At 33.3% G+C, this 21,985-nt stretch overlaps 1 protein-coding gene across 30 annotated transcripts in view; it reads right to left on the bottom strand.

Moving 5' to 3' along the window:
• Positions 1-21,985, bottom strand: part of GULP1 (GULP PTB domain containing engulfment adaptor 1) — a 254,223-nt gene that overhangs the window by 79,429 nt on the left and 152,809 nt on the right. For 27 of the 30 annotated variants that reach the window (XM_069469748.1, XM_069469809.1, XM_069469800.1 and 24 more), the window contains 2 exons: positions 17,322-17,396; positions 11,955-12,016 (listed from right to left, as the gene is read on the bottom strand). In XM_069469748.1, coding sequence (XP_069325849.1) covers positions 11,955-12,016; positions 17,322-17,349 — 90 coding nt within the window. In that variant the 5' untranslated portion in view covers positions 17,350-17,396. Of the gene's footprint in view, positions 1-11,954; positions 12,017-17,321; positions 17,397-21,985 lie in introns of those variants that run through there. The other 3 variants (XM_069469650.1, XM_069469792.1, XM_069469676.1) reach the window with 2 other exon arrangements.

Here is a 21,985-nt window from a genome sequence, read left to right on the forward strand (position 1 = left end):
CTGAGGGAAAGAAAGGTCCAAACATAAGATAATAGACATTCTCAGAGTTCAAGAGTGATGATTTTGATGAGTGACTAACATCAGCATATACTCAATATTAGAAAATTAAAATAGCAAAGAGGTGATCATTTTTTGAACAAAGAATCTAGGAGAAATAAGAAATGCAAATGAAGAAGAAAGGATTGCTATGGGAGGCAAAATGTGGCAGGGAACACCAGGGATATCTTTTAAGATAGACATCCACAAAATTTTGGAGTCATTGGGTCATTTTTGGAAAACTGTACTTAAAGTTCTCAGGAATGGAGAAGAAATGGTAAATGAAGCCTTGGTGATCTGAATCCATTTCAATATGTAATTAAGATTAAACTACTACAGAAATTATAATTTCAGAACCAAAATGTAAACGTTGCAAATCCTGGCAAGTAAAACTGAAATAAGCAACAAAAACAGGGAGCGGAGCACACTAGCAGGAGGAAATGTAAGCAGGCTATTCATCTCATCATTCATATATGCATACTTGTCAAAACCTGAAATGTGCTGTTAAGGAAAAACATAAGGATGCCAAACACTTAATGACTTTCATAATCATCTTCCTTGGAGTAACCTCTTAGGAACTAATATATATACCTTTTGGCAGAGAGATACATATTTGAAATTTAATAACTCCTTTGATTCACTTCACTTTCTTTTTTTCTCTTGTTAAATTCAATTGAAGTTCAGTGCTTTTTATTTTAAAATAGCATGTATGTAATAATTTCCTTCTTCTAAAGTTAACCCTTCCTATCTATCCATTCATCCACAGTCTCACTTTCCTTAACTATTTATAGTTTAATGTTTAATGTTACAGTTTAGCTGTTAAATGGGGGGTTTTAATAGTTCAATCCCTTTGGGCTTTTGTGAGGATTAAATGACATGACAGATTTAAAGTGCTTAGAAACTTATTGGTATAGAATTGTTTATATAATGTTAAATATGAATTCCTACCTATATATCTATTCTTGCACTTGTGTTTGTGTAGACAGAGTTGCCTGGAATACTGTTAACCAAAAGTTAACACTGGGATATTTCTGCCTGATAGGATTTTGAGCAATGTGTTCAACTCTATACTTCTGTGATTTTCCATATTGAGTAAATTTTAATAACTAGCATATATCATGTTTCTAAAATAATGAAGCTACTATTCTTAGAAAATCTAACATATGGAAGACCTAATAATGTAAACAATTGATTTTTCAGTGCTTTATCCTGTGTTCTCTACACTCTGAGATACATCTTTTCTCAGACTATGATTGCATAAATTACATCATATCTTTAACTTCTCAGCGACCTTTCTTTTTACTGCTTTGCTATCACAACTGTGCAAGTTACAGAGAGGATGTGTTCCAGTACTTTCTGATACAAAGACTGACACTAGAATCTACTTTTACTTTTTTTGAATATGATTTTAAAAGTTCAGAAAATTAAAAAAAAAAAAAACAGCAACAGTGCCAGCAGAAAGAAAAAAAAATAGATGATAAAAACTTTCCCAGAAACTGAAGAAATAGGTACACAACAGGAGACTATTCTTAAATGTAAAAAAAGGCATAATGGCTCTGGAGATATAGTTTCCCATAATTCATAATACTAGAAGAAAGGCAAACATGACTTTAATTTGATTTAAGATACCTGTATTTATTTTACATCTATATATATTTCTTAAGGGATGAAAGATTATTTCCCCTAAAAATGTCTCTTAAAATGTAAGACCACTGTGAGTAGGAATCTTAGTTTGTCTTCTAAAGAGATCTCATGTCTCTGCAGTGAGTGAGCTGGCCATTGGCCTTATTTCACACCACCTGAAGCAAATGATGGAACCCTGGCTGCAATTTGTCTCCACCTAACATCTTTCCAATCAATATTTAAAATGCAATCCTATAACCATCGATAATGCAGATTTCTATGATCAAGTATAAATATTTCCTAAACCCTGGTGTTTCCTGCTACATTTTGCTTCACATAACAATCCTTTCTTCTTCATTTGCATTTCTTGTTTCTCCTAGGTCCTTTGTTCAAAAAATGCTCACCTCTTTGCTAATTTTCTAATACTGAGTATATGCTGATTTTAGTCACTCATCAAAAATGTCACTGAAATGATCTTTATAAAATCATTAAATTTTTTACCTTTTCAAATACTTTATTGTCCAAAACTACATCATCTCCTCCTTTGCGTTTCTGCTCAGATCCGTAAGTTTCACATCCCAGTCTTCAGAATGCTATTGCTTGAACCCTTTGAGACTGAATGAGACCTTTCCTTTTTCACAAACATTCTTTGGCTATTAACAAGCTTGTTTTCTTATTTTACCTCAGGCCAGAAGCATCCATGTAGAAATGTGAAATTAATGATAAATATATCCAAAACCCAGGAAACTCCTCATTTATAACTATAATAGATGCTCTCAAGTCGAAGAACCATTTAAGGATATAGATAACACCAAGAGATTTTTATCCAGGAATTATGTTAATAAAAATATCATTAAGCAAAGCAGAATAAGAAAAATAAAATACTTTATGGAAGACTAGACATTGTGGCCTCTGTGTTAAGGAGGCAAATATGTAGACTTTATTTAGTCTGCTTAGCTCACTCATATCTCTGCCAAACCCCTGCCTGGTTTTAAATGATGTCCAGAGCATCAATTAACAGATAGGACTTCATAGATGAAGCAATTTTACATATAACATATGCAAACAGTAGATACATATACATATTCTACTTTGCCTAGGGATCATTTGTTTTCTGGCTAAGCAGGTTAATCTCCAAAATTTGGAATAGTATATCAATGGAAAGAAAAATGGATGTTGAATAGGAAACCTGATTTCTACACTGAACTTTGCTATTATCTTACTGTATAAGCTTGAGCAAATCACAACCTCTCTGAGACTCAATTTATATTATCAAGAAAATGATGGAATAATGAATCCAGAAGTCCATTTTAACACTAAAAGTTTTTAAATCCATAAAACACACATAATGTCTTTTTTTAAAAATAAAAACACTGTAGTCCATAGTGAAATTTTATAAGGAATAATTAATGTGAAGTTTTTAGTCTGTATTCATTAATTTCTAGTGGCTATATAACACTTTTTTAGAGCATTATCATATGTGGAATAGTAGTTTATAATGATGATAACCTTCAAAATTAACTGGAAGCTTATCTCAAGAATTAAGTCATGCAGTGTTAGGTGTTTGCTGTCATTTCTTTTTCCACTTATTGTTGTATTTTACATCTCATTTTCCACTTATTGTTGTATTCACTACAAAGTCACAATTCAACAAATTTTGAGTTATCACCCTGCTCTTCATTTGTTTCCACATCTTTAGCATGAAAACACCTTATAGTTCCCTACTATAAAGAAGGCAAAGGAAAAAATAACATTTTGCAGATTTATAATTTACTTTTAAATATGTGCTGATGTTGCTTTGGCACATAAAGGAAACATTCTTTCTGCATCTTTACAGATGCAGAATTATTATCAGCATGCATTATAGTATATATTATTATTTATTAGAAGAAATGACATTGAAGATTCAATTTTTATGTCATTCTTCAATTTTTAAAAATTTTAGACACATTTCGCCTTATGCAATCATTCTTCAACTTTAAAATGTTTGAAATAAATATAAATTGTATGTATTAGCATTATTAAAGACAAGTTCTAAAATCTAAGAAAACTTTTTCAAAAGGTTCTTTTTGTTTTGTTTTGTTTTGTTTTGAGACAGTCTCACCTGTTGCCTGGGGCTAGGGTGGCGTGTTTTGTTTTGAGACAGTCTCACCTGTTGCCTGGGGCTAGGGTGGCGGGTGGCGTGGTGTCAGACTAGCTCACAGCAACCTCAAACTCCTGGGCTCAAGCAATCCTGCCTCAGCCTCCTGAGTAGCTGGGACTACAGGCATGCGCCACCATGCCCGGCTAATTTTTTCTGTGTATTTTTAGTTGTCTGGCCAATTTCTCTCTATTTTTAGTAGAGACTGGGTCTCGCTCTTGCTCAGGCTGATCTCGAACTCCTGACCTAAGTGATCCTCCCACCTCGGCCTCCCAGAGCGCTAGGATTACAGGCGTGAGCCACCACACCTGGCCTAGAAGGTTCTATATAACACTGATTTTTAAGTGGTTCCTAAGCTTTGAGATTAATTAAAAATTTTGCAGTAAGTGATACGGATCATATGGAAAACAGTTTAGCTCTTCATGTTTTTTTACATTTCCCCTGGTATCTACAACCAACAAAATTGGTAAATGCCTACGTTTGCTACTATTATAAAGCTGCTCTAAAGAATCTTAAGAATTTGGAACTCAAAGCCATTTTGGATGTTTCAGCAATGCTGAAGGATATTCTCATCTATTACAGAGATGTATCTTTTGCCCAACTTCCCACAAGGTTGAATTTGAATATGTTTTCTTTCTTGATTTCCTTTTTCCTTTTTTTTGACATGGTAGAAGATGTCATTTATTTCTAAGACCTTAATTTTCTTCAATTAAGTCATACACCAATATTAACATTTCTTTGAAGAGTAGTTTATCATATGTTCACCAAAAATAATTCAAGGAACATTAGTAAAATAATTTAGTTATATTAAGATCTTTCTTTACTATGACTCATTAGGCCACAAAATGTTGTAACTTTTGTGTTACAACTCATTAATTTCTTAGCTGTAAAATTCCTCAACATGGTTTTAAAAGGTTTACATGGACTTCCTTATATTTCTACATTTGACTTTAAGATCAGGACTATCTTTACATTAACATTTTGCTCCAAAATGCAGTCACCACAAAGTAACTCTTATTAACTGAAGGTAACAGAAAGGTATAATCACAGTGGTATTTTTCTTTAATGGTGAAAGTATTCTCTTGTATATAAATTCACCAGATTGCCAGTATTAAGTCCCTGTCATTCTGGTAGAAAAAACATTCTTTCCCCATTGAAACTTTCAGGGTGGTGACAGAAGACCTAAGCTGTTGTCACTGTTTCTGATGTAACAAGAAAAGATAAAACACCTAATACGTATTCTAAGTCATTTGTTTTCTGTTTTTCAGATAATAGTGCAAACACTATTCTCAAGATACAGTAATGACTCGTGCCAACTTCAGAGTTGACCGAACACTTTCTATAACAGAGACATTAATAATAATAAGTGTTTGACATATCAGACATTGATCTAAGTTTTTTTTAGTATATTAACACATTTAAATCTCATAATATACCTACATGATGGGTGCAACGCTCACTGTCTGGGGAACAGACACGCCTGGAGCTCTGACTTGGGGGGAAAGGCGGTACATGGGCAACATATGTAACCTGCAATTCTGTATCCCCCATAATAATAAGATGATATAAAATAATAAAAAAAAATAATAATCCAATGAGGTGTGTGAAATTACTAATCTCATTTTACAAGTGAGGAAACTCAAGGACAGAAAAGTTACCTAATCTGAATATTAGCTGGGAGAGCAGAACTTTGAATCCAGACAGTTTGCCTAAAAAGTGGCTACTCTGCTCACCGAAATAGGACGCAGCAACTATGTGCCTATAAGATTCTGGTAGCATCAGTGTCTTTGTTGGTATAAAGCTTGCTCTTGTGGGGTGCATCTGAGCATATCATATATCTCGGTTATAATTTCTCTATTATAATTATTATTGAACTGGTTTAGTTAAAAGTTTCTAATGTAAGTGGCCAAGACGTGATTTTCGACCACCTACTAAGGGTTAGAATCCTCGAGTTCTAACAGCTTGCTGTCAATATGATATTGCATCTTTTTGGGGGGAGGTGCTTTTGTTCTTTGTTTGCTTTCTGAAGCCAAATAAGAATTTATAGGCTATAAATGTTGAGGAAGATTAAGTTGTAAAGATTGAGAAGGCCTGGCTAAAAACCACACAACTCACTGAGCAAATAAGACTTTTCTCTTATAAAACATATCTAGTGGCAAACAAAGCAAGTTTCATATATGAAACTCTGATACTTCTAGAATGCATTGAAATGCAAGGTAATCTTTCTTTTTATACCTCTCTTTGACATTCATATTTTATTTTTCTGGCCATGATCTATGTAGTTTTCTTCCAAAATTCTTTGTTTCATGTGCCTGTTTTCTCTCCACAGAGACATCATAAGTTTTTAAGGTCAAGGACTATGTTCTTATTTGCTTTGGATTCACTCACTTTTGGAGCTTGGAACACAGTAAACAATCAAAGAATGCTGACTCTCTTTGCTGCATGGTGCAAAGTAAGGTAGTAATCTCGTTAGGACTGCATTCTTACACATTCTTATACATTATTTTGTATATCTTAAAGCTAGGTCTTTCATAAAAGAATAAAGACATCAGCCTTTTTGGGGATGGTTATTCATTTTAGAATAAAACATTTAATAAATAAGTTTTTTTTTTTTTTTTTTTTTTTGAGACAGAGTCTCACTCTGTTGCCCAGGCTAGAGTGAGTGCTGTGGCATCAGCCTAGCTCACAGCAACCTCAAACTCCTGAGCTCAAGCGATCCTCCTGTCTCAGCCTCCCGAGTAGCTGGGACTACAGGCATGAGCCACCATGCCCGGCTAATTTTTTCTATATATATTTTTAGCTGTCCATATAATTTCTTTCTATTTTTAGTAGAGATGGGGTCTCGCTCTTGCTCAGGCTGGTCTCGAACTCCTGAGCTCAAACGATCCGCCCACCTCGGCCTCCCAGAGTGCTAGGATTACAGGCGTGAGCCACCACGCCCGGCCAATAAATAAGTCTTTTTATGAAACATTTGTCACAAGTTTTCATCTAGGAAATGACTGTCTTACACCAACAGAATAATAATAACTTGATTAAAATAAAAGTTTGTCAGTATTTCACCTTTATAGAAAAGACAGTTCTGCATTCTCATCAAAAGTTGAAGGAAATGGAAAATACTACAGCCTTCCTTAGGGTGATGAAAAAATCTTTTTTGAATTTTTGCTTTAATGTTCTCACCATCGCAGCTATAGGAAAACTAGTACACAGTCTATTGATCCTGTCAGCTTTCTTTTTCAAAATATATCCATATTCTCAGTATTTTTCTCCTCCAGCTCCTATTCTGCTTCAAGTGACAATCACTGGTCTTGCCCTTGCTATCCATCTTTAAATACATGCCTCTATGTCCCAGGACTTTGATTTCATGACCCAATTTTTTCATAGGTCATAAGGTCCAGTTTGAAAACATCGCTACAGGTTACACAGCATAACATGAAGGATTCCCAATGAACCTGTACCCATGCCGTCACTGCACATTAAAAAACCCCAAAACGAATGAACCCTACGTAGAATAATACTTACTTAAAACCATATTTTGTTTCACATCTACATATGATCTGAAAGCTGCACTATGAATATCAAATGTGAATTTTTGAAATCAATGTTCTATAAAAGGAAAGAATGTAGAACTGAGTTCTAAAAAGAAACTAAAGGAATTATAATATTAAAGCAGAATATTGTTACTTTAAAACTGAAGACACCTCAGCATAAATGCTATTACATATTTCCCTAGGAAGAATTATAATTCTTAAACAGTTCTGTTAAATTTACCAGCTTAATTTGTAACCAGGGGATGCCAAAAGTGAGTGAAATGATGGGACTCTTTTAACAGTATGATTATTCTTCTTTTCAGTCAGGATGAAAATAGATACATACATACCATTCCTATGTTAACTCAACTCTTCCTCTGTAATACTTACCATGTCCTTATTTTCCACTACATATTTATCTACTACCCTATGGTAAACTTAAAACCCTTTACTTGGACATTAAAATAACTTCCTAAGAGGTTTAATGTCAATCCTATATCTTCTGGTCCAAATCAACTTTTATATTACTATAGATTTATCTTCCTAAAATCCTGTTTGATTAGTTCATGAGCAAAACTGCTTATTCTGCCATTCAGTCTTCCCAAGGTACCTTTTTCACCTTGTCCATCATTAGTACTTATGATGATCAGTTTTATGTGTCAACCTGGCTAAGTTTTAGTACCCAGTTAGTCAATGAAATTCTTATCGAGGTGTTGCTGTGAAGTAATTTTGCAGATATGATTAATATCTGTTGTCAATTGACTTTATGTAAAGGACATTATCCTGGAAAACCTGGATAGATAGGCCTGAGCCAATCCATTAAATGCCTTAAGAGTAGAATTCAGACAGAACAGGTGTTTACCTGAAGAAGAAGAAATTCCATGGGTGGACTGCAGGGTCAGCTCCTGCCCAAGAGGTTCCACCTTGCCCTTCCTGATGGTCTCCCATATGAATTTCTGACGTGCCTAGCCAGCCCCCATAATCACATAACCCAATACCATGCAATAGATCAATGAAGGTGCGTGTATGGGTATGTGTGTATAACCTACTAGTTCTGTTTCTCAGATGCATCTCTGATTGATAAAGGACTTTACTATCACTAGTACTTTAAGTTCCAGCCCGACACTTGCCTATTCAGTTTGTGTTTTACCTGACTGACTGTGCTCGTCCTCCGCCAGACCTCTCAGCTTGAAGTGGTCACTCCACCCTCGTTTTGACCCTTAGAAATCCTACCTCATCTCTACTTTCACAAAACAGGGTGACTCTCCGAATCTCTACATCTTTCTGTGTCATTTGAATGGCACAGAACATGACGTGCCTTTTATTTAGTTACTTTTGTATGGTAACTATTGTTTATTTTCTTTATGACAATAAAGTCTCTAAGAATATAAGCCATGTGCCATACAGTTCTGAAGCACCACCAACATTCAGTGACCCTTTAGCAACATAACAGCCATTTAATGAATAAATGAATAATGATGAATTATTACATATATAAAAGGAAGCAAATATTTGAAGTCAGACCTCAGTTTTTTTAGTCTGGCTCAGTCTTACTAGTTTTGTGACAAGAGGCAAATTACGTAGTCTTTCTGCATTGTTTTCTCATAGGTAAAGGGGTGATTACATTGATACTGTACTGGGTCATGGCAAATGCTAAATGGGATAATGTTACAGTGTACCAGCATAGTACTTGCATATGATGGGGCTCAATGAAATATAACTATTTTATAATTATATGAGAAATGTTATTATGCATTAGTTTTCAAATATATACACACTGAACACCTACTATGAGACAGGCACTTTGGTAAGTCCTATGAAAAATAAAAAAAATAAATTAATGATTGCTGACATTTATTGAGTAGTTATTTTATTTTAGACCCTGTTCTAACACTCTTCATTCCTTTATGTCTACAACTATTGTGAGAAATTACTGTTATTATTAACCCTATTTATAGGTGAATAATCATAGACATAGAAAGGGTAATTTTCCCAAAGATTCACAGTTAGTAAGTGTTGGAGTCAAGATATAAACCGAGGCTATCTAGTTCTAGAGTCTGTATTTTTTCCTGTTGTGCCTAGCTACTTCTTGTGGACACAGATTTGGTTTTCAAGTAGCAAATACTGTAAACAAGAGATACAAAACATCTTCAAAAATAACTCTAGTAAAACATTAACCTAAAAGTGCCATAAACAAGGAAAGTCAGAAGAAAATGTTTTTCAAATTGTTTTAATGATATTTGGTATGCAGACAACATACATTACCACTCATGAGGCCATGTTAGAACAGATAAAACCAACCTGCCCTTCCATATTGTACAGACCCCAGTCTGGGAAGATGTTTATGTGACCTCTACTTCATGTAGGATGTCTTACAGTTGTTATGCACCTGTGAATTAGCACAGGCAACTTTTCAATGTAGACAAGCAGATTAATCGGTAGGGTTAAAGGTAGTCCTAATTATAATGTCATCTTTCAATCCTTTATAAACCAGTTTTCAAAATGAGGCATTCCAATCACATAAAAATAAATGACCTTGGTGATTTCAATTAAAGGATATAATTCTACCACGATTGATAATATTATCAAAAACTGAGTAAGCACCTAAAAATAATAGCTTTCTAAATTAAATTTTTTTCGATATTGATTTCATATAGTTTATCAAAAGTTAATATGAAGAATATCTGTGGAAATGATGGATAATATTAACTTTTTTTTTTTTTTTTTTTTTTTTGTTTGTTTGTTTGTTGAGACAGAGTCTCACTTTGTTGCCCAGGCTAGAGTGAGTGCCGTGGCGTCAGCTTAGCTCACAGCAACCTCAGACTCCTCGGCTTAAGCGATCCTACTGCCTCAGCCTCCCGAGTAGCTGGGACTACAGGCATGCGCCACTATGCCCGGCTAATTTTTTCTATATAGATTTTTAGTTGTCCATATAATGTCTTTCTATTTTTAGTAGAGACGGGGTCTCGCTCAGGCTGGTCTCGAACTCCTGACCTTGAGCAATCCACCCGCCTCGGCCTCCCAGAGTGCTAGGATTACAGGCGTGAGCCACCGCGCCCGGCCAATATTAACTTTTTTTTCTCATTCAGTTAACTAAACCCTTCATACTAAATCATGGTAATTAATCTTCATATTAACTTTTCAGGGAAATTCATAAGCACTACAGTGATGTCAAGTATATTAGAAGGTTTCAAGTATATTTTACATAGAACATATTTTAGAGCATCTTCTTTGCTGTGAAGTCAGCAAGAAAAATATAGTTGCTGCACTCTATAATATAATCTCACTGCTGAGCAACAGTTCTGGAAGAACTTTTTCTAGATGGCCTTTTAAATGGTTTTCTCCTGCCAATTCAGCACTCTAGACCAGCACTCTAGTGGTTCCCTATTAAACACCATTAACTTTGTTTTCAGTAAATGTTTTTTATTTTTCCTGAAATAATTCCTACACCTAATCTCATTATATCCCAGAATATAGTTTACTAATCCATAAATCCTTAAGTTCTCTTCCAAAAATATAATTTTCTGTTTTTCCCTATGCTGTCTCCAAAGTTCAGTTGCTTAAATTTGACCAATTCCCAATCCCATCTCTCTTTTATTTTTTTGAGACAGAGTCTCACTCTGTTGCCCAGGCTAGAGTGCTGTGGCATCAGCCTAGCTCACAGCAACCTCCTGGGCTCAAGCCATCCTCCTGCCTCAGCCTCCCGAGTAGCTGGGACTACAGGCATGCGCCACCATGCCCAGCTAATTTTTTCTATATATTTTTTTAGTTGTCCAGCTAATTTCTTTCTATTTTTAGTAGAGACTGGGTCTCGCTCTTGCTCAGGCTGGTCTCGAACTCCTGATCTCAAGCGATCCTCCCGCCTCGGCCTCCCAGAATGCTAGGATTACAGGCGTGAGCCGCCACACCCCACCCCCAAGCCTAACTATTTAATTCACTGTGTCTCTTCCAAATTTTGACTCAGATTTCTCTGAAAATTATTTTGGGTTTGGTGCTCATTAACTATAAAATAGCACCTTTCTTTAAAGTCCATTTTATAAATTGCATTCCTTCATTTGTCCACTTTCCCAACAACTACAAATCAAATCTTTAAAGACATGGAGTATATACTAATGTTTCTACTTCTTTTCTAAAGTATATAACAAGAGATACAGAATATCTTAAACAAAAATAAAAACTTTATGCAGTTTTGTTTGCAACTTAAACAAAAGAATCACAAAAAATGCATTTTTCTGTGCTTTCATAATAGTTTAAGCTTTGTTACTTTTTTCTTGGATGATAATTCCATTCATTAAAACTACAGCTCATTTTTCTCATTTCCAGGCTAATTTTATATTTAGTCGGAGTAATGAAATGTTAATATGTTTTTAAAGGAAGCTAATTTGTTAGTTGATTTTTTACATGCTTTGATATTGTAAATAATTTTATTAATAGTCAAAATCACTTGAAGAAAATACATGCATGACTTAAGGATATACTTCTCAGACAATATACTACACAATTATTTTATTTATGTGATTTTTTTTCAGGAATCAATTATCAGGAAATGTCAATGCATAAGCAATCTTTGTAATATTAACCATGAACTATAACAAAATAAAACTAAATAATATATTAACTATTTTTACCTTTGCATTATAGGGAATGAAATGTTTTGATAAAGCTTCAGGTGTATGCATCCATGTTTTGTCTGCAATAAAGAATACACAGTGTTAAACTAAATTACAGGTTTCCATGATGTTATATTCATGCATTAGCATTTGTAGGTAGTCTGAGATGGGTGGGAGTATTTTTAATTCTGAGATTCCCTTGCTAAATTGGGAAAGAAAAACCAAATATAAGGACAATGTAGTTGGAGATTGATTTTGGGATTCTTTCCTTGGTATAAAAGTCTCTAGCTTTTCTTTCGAAAGTTTTCAAATAATACAAATGATACTTTTTAAAAAACTATAAACAAAACATCATCAGTGGCTATGAATAATTATATCAATTATGTGATTAAAAACAAATATCTTTCTTCTTTTACTTTATGCTCTCATGAATTGCAGGTGATTTTACTTAATTCCCAGGACAATAAAAAAACTAACCTGCTCTTTAATTCATTGTGATTATTATATTTTAGCATCAAGATTTAACTATTCTAAACTCAAAAGAAGATATTTAAACTCATTGTATTATAGATTATTTATATTTGTATTACTTATATTTTCATTAAATTTTTGAACTTTATTAGTATATTCAATATATTTTCCAAAATACTTCATGGAATGTATAAAGGGGAGAAAAAATGTTAATGTTTACACAAAGCAAACTGACTTTTTTTTGAAACTACATCTGTTTGGAGTAAAACTTCTAGATGTTCAAATACATTTTGTCTCCATTAGTGGCATTTTGTGTGTATTTTATTCCTCATGGGAGTTTAAAAATTTAGAATCACTATTACAAACAGAATAAAATCAAAGATGTATTTTACCACTAAAAATATTAAATAAGTACACACTGATAGAAAATATTGGATTAATAACAAAGTATTTTCAAAATTCAATTCAGAATATTTTAAAATGGTGTTAACAGAATCTAATTTGATATTGTTAATAAGTTCTTCTCAAACTTAGAGAATGTGATGACAGAGAAAATGGCATATATTCTTGGAATTTTAATTATTTTATACCATTTGAAGGATAATGCACTATATATATATTTTAAACATGTTTATAGGATGCCATGCAGTATCTGTAAGAATCTATAATACAAAGAAATGAAGAATCAATGGCATTGGGAGTACTTCTGAATATTGGAGCAGATATGTGATAGCTATATTTGGGTGAAATATTTTAAGAAGCCATGTATTCTAAGCTTCAAAAAGCAATATTGACATTGAAATTTAATGTGTCAAATTCTCTTTGTGTTTTATCTTAATTATACTTTTTATGATTGTTAATGGATAGTGATATGATTAATTCAAGAGCAATTTGTGCTTAAACTTGATATATAGTCTTGCCCTTGTATATTAAAAGAAGTAAATCACAATACTGTACACCAAAACAATAAAACACCAAAGCAATAAAAAACCAAACACTTGCCTTTAGGAAACCTAAAAAGATATCCAGTTTCTCTTTTTACCCCTTCACTCAATTCTCATGTCTCCTTTCCAAAACATACAACACTTCTCAGGACGATGTAAAGTCCGACTAAAGTCTCAATATGATGGTTCATACCAATCCTGAGACAGAGAAATAATTGCTTTTTCCTATAAACCACCATTATTTGAAAACTGATTATATTGTCTCTGTTATAGTGTCATGTTGCAGTGACCTAGAAAGGATAGGGTATACTCAACTGTTTCTGGTGATAGACTAAAATAATCACAATATTAAATTTCAGTGGAGAAGCTGCAGTTCCTACAAGGATAAAAATCGGCATTCACACATCAAGTGCTAATGATTTAGTGGTTGTTCATTACACATAACCTCTACTACAGGCAGCGCATTTATTAATATAAAACCTAAAGAACTAAAAAAATGAGTCCTTACTGTCATCCTCACTTATACTTAGCAAAAGAAAAAAATTAACAGAATAAAACTCTTTATATTAACTCATATAGCTATGATTGAACCTTGAGGAGGAATATACATGATGGTCCATGGAATATACATGATGATCACTATATGTGTCCACAGAAGAATTGGCTATATGGAAATAATATAGAAATGGGAACATGAAGAAAGTGTTCCTCTTCCTTGAAATTAAACTAAAATCACTAACTCAATATGGAACACTCACATCAAAGGAAATGTCAACATTTCAAAATATTGGACAAATATCAAACCACTCTGACTGCTGGGTCAATAAATTTAGGTGTTCAAACTGCATTTAGATTAAGAACTCATCAAGAAAGATGCAGTGACTTTATTTTTGTATCATCAGAGCTTAACATGGTGAAAGCACCTACCTTGAGTAAATTTAAAACTAAATGCTGCTGTATGAACAGATGCATTTGAATAAAATTTTCATTAAAAAAGAAAATAATATTTAAATATTGAATTTTAAGTGCTGTGCGCTATGTTATGTCTACTCATCAGTATGTCAACTAAGTTAAAGAAAATAAAGTGTAATTAGCTGAATTATTTAATCACATTTATTCACATGCTGCTTTATGCTTTTTTACTAAATTATTTATTTTTGATATAATAATTAGAATGTATAATTTTAAAAATTAAAAGAAAGCTAGCCTACAGTAAGAATCTAAAACAAATACAATCATTAAAATTTAATCTATGATTGTTAGACTAATTTTTAATGAGCTTTTCAAAATAGCTCGAAATGATGCAATTCTAATATATTCAGTCCTTTTCAGAATCTCTGAGCATCTCTAATACCATTAGAACATTTTAATGAAAATCAGTGAAAAACCTGGCTAATTCAAATGAAGAATGCCAAATTACTAATTTGGAGATTTAATAAAGAGAAAAAACAATTATGCTTATGTTTAAGATGATGATCTTCTTCCCTGAGGCTTCTGAGGCTCAGGATCATTTAGTAAGTTTGCATGTGATGACCAAGTAAATTGGATATCTATGAAATAAAGAGATAAGCTTTTATTGATAGGAGACAATCTTGCTTTGTAGAGAATACTGTACACAGTATATGTTGATGCTGGTTTTCGGAAATATGACTTGGATTATATATTTTCTAGTGATATAATTATAGCTCCAGATTGTCAGAATATATAAATTCTCTCGTAAAATTCAAGTTTTCCATCTCAAATTTAAGTTCTATCAAATAGTGCTATTGGTTGAAAACAAGATCGAGGGCTCTGAGAATTATTTTCTTTAACAACCTCACTAAATGAGAGAGTCAGAATTGATTGGCAAACTTAAGGTAGAGCTTCCAGTATCAAGTTCTAACTTGGAGTTGGAGCAAAATATTCATCAATAATTTCCTGATAAGGATATTTGATCACTAGGCTTGAGAAATAAGAGAAGTCAAAAGAAATTTAAAGAGAATGAAGTAAAACAGGAAATTAGAAGTGGTTCTGCTTTTTGATTCTCCAAATCATTTCAATTTTCCCCATGGTTGTACACCCACTGTGCTCAAAGGAGACAAATGTACAATTGCTGGTTACTCATATTACTATCCAACCCTTGGGATTTCTCAATGAAAAGCCACTTTTATCCCCTTCGAATAAATAATAAATTAGAAATGTGGAGTTCCAACTTTCAAGCCCAGGGAAAGAGAATAAGTGTCATTAAATCATAAGTTGTGATGTCAGGTTTCTATTCCTTTATTAAAAAATACTTCAATATATCATAGTATTATTTCTAGACTCTATTATTAGTAAAAATAATACAAAAATAGTATTTTACTTTTGGTATGAGTTTTGACTCGGAAGAAAGCTATGGACTGTAATCAATGTCATTTTGCTTTCCCCTTATTCAGAAAAATAAATAAAACAATAAATTTCCAGCTTCTCGGGGTTGAAAAGTGCCTTAAAGGTCACATTATCTAAATTCCTACTGAATACATTAATCTTCTGAACCACATCCAAGTGTTTGAACACCTCCTAGTTCAGTGACAAAAAAGGTAGTAATCTGAGTAATTCCATTAAACTTTTACGTGACTTTGCTAGATTTTTTTTTCCTACATTAAATCAATGACCTTATAATTTACACCTATTTGTCCTTTATTAAACTCAGTCCCACGGCTAAATGGCAGCCCTTCAAATACTGAAAGACAGCTCTCATTACCACACCAAGGGTTCTCAGCCATGCTTTTTGTCACATAGTTGAAAGTCCTGAAGTCATCCCAGTCTTTCCCATCTGGGCAGGTCACAATGTGTCATTTAACCCTTCAACACTTTAAAGAGAGAACACACTATGCCTGGCTGCATGGAACAGAACAGAACACTCTAGTCTGTGGTTCTGGACTGTTTATATCTATACATTAGAAAATGAACTGCAGAGCCTTTGATAATCACACTGTTGATTTTATTCCTTGGCCATTTTTTACCCACACAGCACTTAAGGTGCAGCTTCCAAACCACAACAATATATGAATAATGGCAAAAGTATTAGATTTTCTGGACCCTTGTTTGGCAATTGGCACTATCTTATTAAGTTTGTAGTGTGGAATGACCTAATTGGCCATTTTCCCCCATCTATCTGTAATCCTCTCATATCATTCATCTTTCTGCTTTCAATCATCTATGAATTTGATTAGCATTAAGTATTCCCTCAGAATTCATTGATAACATGTTAAACAGGAGATAGCCCAGGCCCTCCACTAGAGAACTTCTTCTTGAATGACAGGATGTATTATTTTAACTTCATTGAACTAGATGAAATTTTCAAATTTTTTCTATCTTTCTTTGTGAGTGTATCATGAAATAGTTCGCCAAATGCCATGTTTTCCTATCCATTAAAAAATAACATCTAACTAGTGGTTTCTTTCAGTCCTATATACTGATAATTATGATATACTGCATTTATATTCATTTTAATTTCCAGCCTGAAAATTAATAACAAACTTATTTTGGTCTCATTGCTATCAATTCACCTACTCTCAATCCTGACACACTATTCAGTAATACATGAAGCACACGTGCACACACTCACACACATACCCATGAATGGATTTATATCATTGCAACCATATGGAAGCCCAGGAAATTAAGTATTATATGACTACATATAATATTTAGCACTAGATTTCAGATCATTTTGTTTTTTGCAATTTCACAACACAGCATAACATTGCCAGAGAATACCACATATGTATTGTGAACACAGTGTATTAAACAACTCCATTCTTTCATTAAGGTGGTAACTAAAGAAAGTGAATTAACAGTGTTTTACAGATTTGTGTTGCTCTAATATAACTTGATTCCTGAGCCCTGTGGTTTGATAATAGAAAAAAGGTGATTTCTTAACATCTCTGCTTTATTTTCATAACAATATGGGTTTGACTTCCAAGTCCTTTAAAATGAGCACACTTACCTTTTTTCCTGCTAAAAGCACGGTTCATGATGAGGATCAGCCCAATAAATTTTCAGTTCAATCACACTTTATATCCTATAAAAATGGCAAATATTAAAACATAAATGTCTGATTCCACTTGAGCGATGGAAAAAATTTAAAATAAATAAATAAATAATAGGAAAAAACATAAAGAAGGATTATTAACCAACCTCTTTTGTACCAGCACATTTTTAATTACAAAGCCTTTTTAACTTTTTTAAAATATTTGCAAACAATATTCTAAAATGCCCCCAAAGGGCACTAGTAAGAATAAACATAAGTTTATTTTTAATATTACAAGTGGCACAAACAGATAAGAACATCTCAACTGAAATTCCTCCATAGTTCCTTAATTTTGTCTTTTTCCTATTATACATCCATCATTAATTATATTTATTTGCAAATTGAAGGACAAAAAAGATTCATACTTTTTCCTGAGCTGATTGGTAAGAAGTGTGGTCAAGTTTGAGATTCTCACTAACAGCAGTGGTAGATAAACAGAAGTCTTTTGATTGTCTTTGAGGATAAAATCACTTTTATAAATTCACTTACACATATAAACACTTATATACTTTTTATTTAACTGAGGCCCAAAGAGGTTTCATGATTATTACAAAATCACAAAGACAGGTGATATACTAGGAGTAGTGGTTAAGAACATGGGGTAACATTACTTACCACTTAGGTGAGGTAGAAAAGCTGTTGGCACAGTACCTGTGCCAAGACTAGGTGAGGTAGGAAGGCACCTGCACAGTATCTGATGCATACTGAGTTCAGAAAACATTAGCTACTGTCATTCTGTTAGCTATAGCATGGATCCAGATCTAGTGCTCTCTTCTTTATGTGCATTATTTATTCATCAAAAAGATTCTCTTAATATCTGTTTTGTGGTTTATTCCACTATGAAGGCTTCACATTGAAACCAGCAGCTTTGTTAAAGGACTTTATGCTCTGTAAAGTGGTTGTCCAATTGCGACATTGCAATTTTATTTATCTAATGTCTTCATGTAACAAAACAAAACATTTCTAGAGAATCCTCTCAGAGACTCAGAGACAATTCACATTTAGGTATCAGAAGGAAGTTACGATTCTATATATTCACTGGCATTGCATTATAATCTATATTTGGGATCCATGCAAAAGTGAGTCTTAGTCATGAAGCTGGCAAAATTAACTTCTTTGTTGCTCTGTCAACTAAACATTCTTGAATTAAGATAGCTTTTCACTTCTAATTTATCTTCTATAAGGACTAGTGCTAAAGGCATATTTTAAGGTAACTCAAAGAATTTCTTAGAATTAAAATATTATGCTATTCTTTCAATAACTTGCATTTTCTCACTTTTCAGGATAAATTCAACTACATTAAATAAAACTGTTTAATAATGTGCTTCCTTGACAATCCAGAGAACTGCTTCAATACAAATCAAAGGAAACTCATGTGCTTGATGTAAGAGCCTGATCCTGTGTGCTTCCCTTCTCAGATGACAAGAAGGTAATTGAACTGTGGAAAACCTTACCCACTTCCTTTCCAATCCTGCCAGAGGTCTCAGCTGGTAGAAGATGAGAGAAACCAAGAGCTCTACATGATTCTGCAAATACATTCCCAGTTCCACTCTAAGATTCAGACTCAACACCACTTCCTGCTGAGAGACCTTCATGATAATTTTATCATGTCCCTTATTCCTGAGTGTGTCAGTCAACTTGCGAAATCCAGGGTCCCCAGGTCACTCTCATCACTCATACGCTAATCCTAACGTCTTGCGTTCTGTAACATCTCTCCCCTCTCCCATTGTCTGAAAACATTTCACTGTGTCATCTGGCATTCACAATAAATTATCATCAACATGTACTTGGCATTTTTCCTGAAGTTTCCGTCTACATTGTTGCTCTTAATGAAACATTGTTGTTGCCTGAGAAAATTAGTTCTGCAGTCTTTAAAGAGGTGAGCTGCTTGTCACCCACACGTTATACCATTAGACCAAAAGAAATGATTTGTCTTCTCTTGTCTTTCAAAACCCCCAATTTCTTTGAAGATTACGTCATTAGACTATATGTACGCAAGAGAATACAATGCAACAGAGAATACAATATATTCTGTATCACCCCAAAAGTCATTTTAACCTATGACCTAATACACAGGGCTACGTACTGATCATATCCTGAAGCAATAATGCAAATTCAAAAACAACTGGCGGAAAAGTAACAATGTATCTAAATGTAAGATTCAATTTCTCTGGAAAAATAAAGTAACCAAATACTATTAAGTTTATTAACCAGCAGATCAAATTCAGTATACTTCTTCACTACCCAAATTTCATCACTAGCAGGTGGACATTTTCAACAATAGATGATTGTAATATATAAAAAAGTAGTCTAATACTGTATGATTTAAAAATTCATAAAATTAAATAATAGTATAACTTTCAAATTAAGAACAATATAACATAAACTCTTTGGAGGCACATAAACAAAAGAAAAGAAAACCTTAGCATAGTTATATAAAGCTTATTTGGTCAAATATGGAGAGTATAAAACAACATGACTACACTATGACTCTAAAACACCAGAAGAACTTTTGCTTGCCCACAAAATGCATAAATATAAATGTAAATAAATATCAGATCAGCCATTCTTATATCATAAATAAACTCTAAATTCACTCTCCAAACCCCACTGTTAGTACATTTATTTGAGCTGATGGACACTTTACACTTCTTTGTAAAACATATCTTACTATCCCATCAGAAAATAAGTAGATAGTAGCTGCTTTGTTCACTACCCTGATGTGTATAATATAGTTCATGACACTAAGTTGGCATTTAACATACTGCTTATTTAGTTCATGTGTTATTAACATATGTTTTAATACACTTTTATAATTGCGATATTAACATGGTTATAAATTTAATATGTTAATAACTGAGGAAATATAAGGTCTATGTAAATTGACTTTATTTCCATTTATAGTGTAACACAAATCCTTCCTTTTGGATAAAATTTTCATAAACATTCTTTCAGTGGCTACATAGACATGGATGTATCATTTCCCTATTATTAAATAACCGTTACTTCTAAATTTTAGATAAATTACATATATAGAAAGAGAGAATAATTTACATAAAATTTTATTTTTTTATAAAATAGCATCCCAGAGTAAAATTTACTAGGTCTAAATTATTACTACTTTAGGTTTTCTACTTTTTAAAATTAAACATAAAAGGGTTATAACAATTTACATGATGACCATTTAACTTCACACTCCCCAGGATTGAATATTGAAAAGTATGATGGTGGCAGTGGGGGGAAGGGCAGGGGGGCAAAGGTGCTATACTTTTTAGTTCTTGGTTTTATACCAAATTCTTTGGGATCAAAAGGGCTCTATAAAGGGATATGAGAATTTATGCTGATTTCCCCAATGGTATTAAAAACAAAAGAGCCACTACCATTCAATGAATAAGCCAAACCTTCTCAGAAATTTATGTTGCCATCTTTCTATATATTAAGTACAGCTATGGAGACCTACTTAGACACTGCTGCTTCTGGCCAAGATGAAGTAACAGAGGCTAGATTTATCTTCACCACTGAAAATCCCTAAAAACAAGAGAAAATGTATGAAACAGTAGCTCTTAAGGCAGTGGATATTAGGCAACAAAGGACACTGATCTATAAGAAATGAGGGAAAAAAATGAGATGATCTGTATAATTTTCCCAGTTTTCTGCCTCAAGAAAATTTTTATACTATGGTCCTGAGAAGTGGAAGCTAGTCAGATCCCAACAATCTCCCTGAGTTGAGAAGACATAGCTGAGAATGTAGTGAAACCAAGGTATTCAATGGTCACAGTCCAGAGCACTGGAGAGGAGCAAGCTACACAGAGAGAACCAAAGATATTTGCAGAAGACCCTTCTTACAATTGAATTTAGTACTAATCGACTACCCAAGGCTGAAGAAAGAGCCACCCACAAAGTTTAGCAAGAATAGTGCCTGTAGCTCACAAAAGAGCCAACAGCAAGGGAGGAAAATTTCATAATTTACAGGACATAAATTAGATTACCAAGAAGTGTCTCAACTTATTAATGGGGAAAGATTAAAACTAGAATGAATGTTGCTTTGGTACCACCTAACAAATCTTAAAAGTAAGACCCAAAAGTATCAAACTGTTTCCAAGTAACTTCACTGTATCTCAAAACTATGCTCAAGAATATTTTAAAGAATATATAAATATTCAGTACCTAATATGGAAAAATTCATAATGTCTGGAACTCAGTAAAAAAAAAAAAAAAAAAAAAACCACATCAGGCATACAAAGAAGTAGAAAAATGAAGTCCATAATGAAGAGAAAAATCAATAAAAATTGGTCCAGGAATGACAAAGAAGTGATAGGCAAGGACATTCAAGCATGTTTCGTATGTTGAAGCAATTAGGGGAAGGATTAAGTAGTTGTTAATTAGAGACACAGAAGATATAAAAAAACACTAAATCAAACTTCTAGAATTGAAAACCACAGTTCATGAGATACAAAGTACACCAGATGTGTTTGCAGCTGATAAGACATCACAGAAGAAAAAAAGAGAGAGAAAAGAGAATGATGGAAAGGAAGGAAGGAGGAGGGAAGAAGCATTAAACTATTGGAAGAATTTAAGTG

The sequence above is a fragment of the Eulemur rufifrons genome, chromosome 1, assembly GCF_041146395.1.
Source record: "Eulemur rufifrons isolate Redbay chromosome 1, OSU_ERuf_1, whole genome shotgun sequence".
Classification (NCBI taxonomy): Eukaryota; Metazoa; Chordata; class Mammalia; order Primates; family Lemuridae; genus Eulemur; species Eulemur rufifrons.